Source organism: Myotis davidii, unplaced genomic scaffold (genome assembly GCF_000327345.1).
Source record: "Myotis davidii unplaced genomic scaffold, ASM32734v1 scaffold44, whole genome shotgun sequence".
Taxonomy (NCBI): Eukaryota; Metazoa; Chordata; class Mammalia; order Chiroptera; family Vespertilionidae; genus Myotis; species Myotis davidii.
This window is the reverse complement of record NW_006299705.1, coordinates 16,528,188-16,532,920: the sequence shown is the minus strand read 5'-3', so window position 1 is coordinate 16,532,920 and position 4,733 is coordinate 16,528,188. Positions and strand designations below refer to the sequence as shown.

Below are 4,733 nucleotides of genomic sequence, written 5' to 3'. Positions count from 1 at the left end.
CTTGTTGATTGAACTGACCTGACAGTACTCATGGTGTGTCGGCACGAGCTGTCATATTTAAATCCTTTGGAAGTAAAGAGTTCTTTTGAACAATTACCACTTGACTGAACATTTTGATAAACTATAATGATCTTTAGGCAGTAACACATAATATAAGAATTCCATCATTTTCAGTTACCTTCATTTCCAAGTTCTTAGAAACAGTTTCTAGGGAAGATATGAGCTCTTGAATTGTTTTTTCAATTTGCCGGTACTCGTGCCTGATGAAATGAATGTCTCCAGAAAGCTTCACAATGCTGGCATCACATCTGGTGGCAAGATGGACATTGGTCATAACATTTTAAATACTACAGTAGGATCTGTGCAGTCATTTGATGGCAAAAGTTCTAAAGTTCTTTGAATAATGAGTTGGTAGATGTAGGACCATAAATAGGACTGTTCTAAATTTTCCTCTTCTCTTCTTGATGAGAGAGAAACCTGGTTGGATAATAATACCCTGGGCCAAACCAGAGAATTGAGTTGGACTAGGTAAAGACATTGGGGTTAACTGGGGAGAAATTTTAGACTTTTCAGCCTGTTGTTAACTCAGTCATAGGAGTGCCAACAGGTTTTTATATTTGGGGAATATTTCCTATATTCTCCCCTCCCCCCCCGCCCCAACACACACACAGAAGAAAGAAATTCTATAAGTCAAATAAAATTTGAATATATTATGTATATATGCTAATTTTAGTTAAAATATTATGTTGAATTTTAATTTAATGTAAGAAAAGGCAACTAGTAAAAAATTTAAAAATTGCTGAATTTAAGAGATATATATACATACACACACTGAGTGGCCAGATTATTATGACCACCCCATCAGTACAATGAAGTGAATTAGTTATGAAAATGATAATAATAATAAAACCTTCAGAGTATTTGCTTAGGAAGTTTTCAATATTCAGTATTTTTGCAAGTGTCAATGAAGTACCGATGGGATGGTCATAATAATCTGGCTGGTCATAATAATCTGGCCACTCAGTATGTGTGTGTGTGTATGTATGTGTATGTATGTATGTATATATGTGTGTGTGTGTGTATATATTTTTTTTCTTCACCTTATCCCTGAGTCATTAGTCTACCTACCTCCTTTTGTTATCTGATCATTTATTTTGGGGGAAACCCTTTTACCTCATATTTTTATCAAAGTAAAATATGCCTAAAGTTTAAAAGACAATAATAACTAACAGGCTAATAATTTTAGTGGTTCCTTGCTCTGCTTCTCAATCCTGCTCCCTAGAGGCAAGTGTCACCTTTACTCCTAGTTTCAGAGGCTTCTGGGACAGCCAACTCCTAAACCTTTTTGGAATTCTGTAGTGTAAAACTAAGTCATTTTCAGCTTATCTCACAGCTTTAAAATTGGTTTTATTATGTCTCAGTTTTCACATGTCCATCTGTTTTCGAGGTTCTAATATTTCTATGCTGATATCTCCAGTCTTTGTGAATTGATGTTTTAAAGAGAAAATCTTTTTACTATAGATTTGTGGGGCTTTTGGAAGAAGCAAAATTACATATAACTGTTCAGTCTGCAATCTGTTCTGTTTCTTTTGGTCTTAATTTCTTTGAAACCTTGAACTCTTCCTGTGTTTCTCTGGGTAATTCCTCTTATAAGATATATTCATCAGCCTTATAGTTTTTAAACCAATCTTTATTATCTATCTGTCTATCATCTATATATCATCAATGTTGTTGGTGGTGATGTTTTATGCCCAGACTAGATTCTTCCTAACTACCACTCTTACTTTTTATTTTATTTTTTTAAAAAATATGTTTTATTGATTTTTTACAGAGAGGAAGGGAGAGGGATAGAGAGTTAGAAACATAGATGAGAGAGAAACATCGATCAGCTGCCTCCTGCACACCACCTACTGGGGATATGCCCACAACCAGGTACATGCTCTTGACCGGAATCGAACCTGGGACCCTTCAGTCTGCAGGCCGATGCTCTATCCACTGAACCAAACCGGTTAGAACCACTCTTTTTAAAATGATTCTGGCTACCTGCAGATTAGCGAGTATGTGGTTTGATGGAGAGCAGATCATATCCCCTATGCAGGATCATGTCCTTTCCCTAATCAGGTGTGTGTGTGTGGGGGGTGGGGGGGTGGGGGCGGGGGCACATCTCCCCATTTTCTCCTCAAAAACCAGATTGTGTATCTCACAGCAGATCATTATGATAGATTCTGTGTTGTGACACTAGCCTCCTCTCCTTCCTCATCCTGTTGCACTTCAGCCAGTTTCTCTCAGGTATAAATTGGAAAGGAGGGAGGTAGGTCCTAGATGATGAGTAGTATGCTTACGTCTTCAGCTACACCTCCCCCGTGTTCTGTGTTGCTGACCTGAATCTCTATAGGGACATCTCTTACCTCTCCTGTGAGCCACCCAAGCCCCTCAGTAGTGGTGCTCTATTCAAATTATTTGGCCTACACTTTTCAAGATTATGAGCCTTGTTTTGAAGGAAATCATTGTATTTAACCCCTTCCCCGGCAGAAACGTGTATACACGTTTTCACAAAATGTTCTTTTTTCAGTCGTCGACGAGTATACTCGTCTAAAAACTTTACCTTCAAAAACCAGCTACATACGTACCATTCTAAATAATTTCATCTAGAAACTTTCTGAGGAAATACTATTCTTAACCACAAAAATGGGAAGAAAAAATAATTACAAACTGTTTTCATAACCAGCATAAAAAATACTATATAGAACCAAAATAAAAAAATTAGTCTGAAAAAGAAACGTTTTAACAAAAAAATTATTGGGGAAAGGGTTAAGGTCTGAGGAGGACTTACAGTATTTGGTAAGTGTGCTCTGCTTGGGGTCATCGGTTGTGGCAACTTCCATACTATATTAAAGATGGAGATTTTGCTTTCCTTTTATTTTTATTTTTTATTTTTAACTTGCATGGAGACATCTCAAGTGAGAAGAGTGGAGTAAACGTATCTGTACTATCTTTAATTAGAAGTCCCCACTCTGTACCTTTGAAAAGTTGACAATATCCATAATATCATTATTATTTCTTCCAAGGGGGTGCCTTTTGCTTTCAACCTCACATAAACACAATCTGTCATTTTTTTTAACATGTGGATTTGTCTTGGGATCCCAAGTAGTCACAGGTGGCCAGAGGGTTGGCCTCTGGCTGCTGCTGCAGAGGGTACGTCAGAGCCATCCCTGCGGTGCCCTTTACATGCTCGCCTTTTCCTCTTCCATATGTAGCTGATCTCCTGAATAGAGGAGAGGGCTTCAGAAGCAGGGCAGGCAACTCTGAGAACACCATCTCACTGGAAGTACTGGCTTTTAGACTGCCACTTTACTGGGATGGAAAATACGGTGTCGAATGTAAAGCATAGTTATTAAATATGGAGTTTGATTTATGAAGCAATAAAATGTTTGCTAAGAATTAGGATATAAAATCAACGTAATTTCACTTATGCCAAAATGTTAACTGAAATTAGTGTGGAAAGACAGTAATTAATCTGCCTCAGTTTGTCCATTAGTCAATTGCATGTCAAAAATACAGACAAGGAAGAGGAGAGGAAAAGTGAATTTAAGTCTTAGGGCTTTCACCCAGGTTCTGTTGAAGATGACCAAATAGAGTGAAGAAACTTTCATAAAAGGAAGACATTCCAAGGAAAAATAAGATCTTGTCTTCAAACCACTGCTTAAGATTGAAGGGCAAGGTAAGTAAGCAATTGTGGGGGAAGGTAAAGGAATAGGAGCCTCTTGGTTTTCACTCTTCCCTCAGACACACCAAATAAACTGCTGCTTGTGGATCAATTCCCTCAGAAGGAAAATATGGAAACTAGTTTAGAGACTCTTAACGTATGGGATGAGTAAGAAAATATCTACATTGAAATGGATAGGAAAAGCTGAGACACCCTAATGCCACCAACTCCATCCCTAGCACAGTGCCTCGCAATTGGAAGGGAACCCCCAAACCCCTACTTCTTCCTGAGGAGTGAAGGGTTTGAACTACACATCAAACACTCCCAACTTTTGTAGCTGCCACCTGGAAGACTGGTTCCCAATTCTCTGAGAGCTGATGGGGTTCATGTGGGCGTCCCCTGGGCCCACGGAAAACAAAGAGGTGGTTTTAAATGGCCACATTATTTTAAAAAATGGGCAAAGGGCCTAGCTGGTGTGACTCAGAGGTTGAGCATTGACCTATGAACCAAGAGGTCTCCAGTTTGATTCCCAGTCAGGACACATGCCCGTGTGGCAGGCTTGATCCCCAGGAGGGAGCATGCAGGAGGCAGCCAGTCAATGATTCTCTCTCAGCATTGATGTTTCTATCTCCGTTTCCCTCCCCCTTCCTCTCTGAAATCAATAAAAATATATTTTGAAAAAATGGGCAAAGGACCCGAATAGACATTTATCCAGAGACAACAAACAAATGGTCAACGGGTACATGAAAAGATACTGAACATCACTAATCAGCAGGGAAATGAAAATCAAAACCATGATGAGATATCACCTCAAACCTGTTAGGATGGCTATTATAAAAATAAAGAGAGAGAAAAATGTTGTAGAGTATATGAGCAAAGGGAACCTTTGTACACTGTGGGCAGGAACATAAATTGGGACAGCCATTATAGAAAACAGTATGTAGGTTCCTCAAAAAACTAAAAATAGATAACACCCAGCAATCCCTCTTTTGAATAGATCCCCAAAGGAAATGAATTCAGTACCTGG

General features: G+C 38.7%; 1 protein-coding gene across 1 annotated transcript in view; it reads right to left on the bottom strand.

Annotated features, from left to right (window-relative positions):
* The window catches only part of FAM81B (family with sequence similarity 81 member B), a gene marked incomplete at its 5' end in the record, with an annotated part of 59,440 nt that overhangs the window by 20,276 nt on the left and 34,431 nt on the right, over nt 1-4,733 (bottom strand). The window contains one exon of the mRNA XM_006775586.2: nt 179-308. Within this exon, the coding sequence (XP_006775649.1) occupies nt 179-308 (130 nt within the window). The remainder of the gene's footprint in view (nt 1-178; nt 309-4,733) is intronic.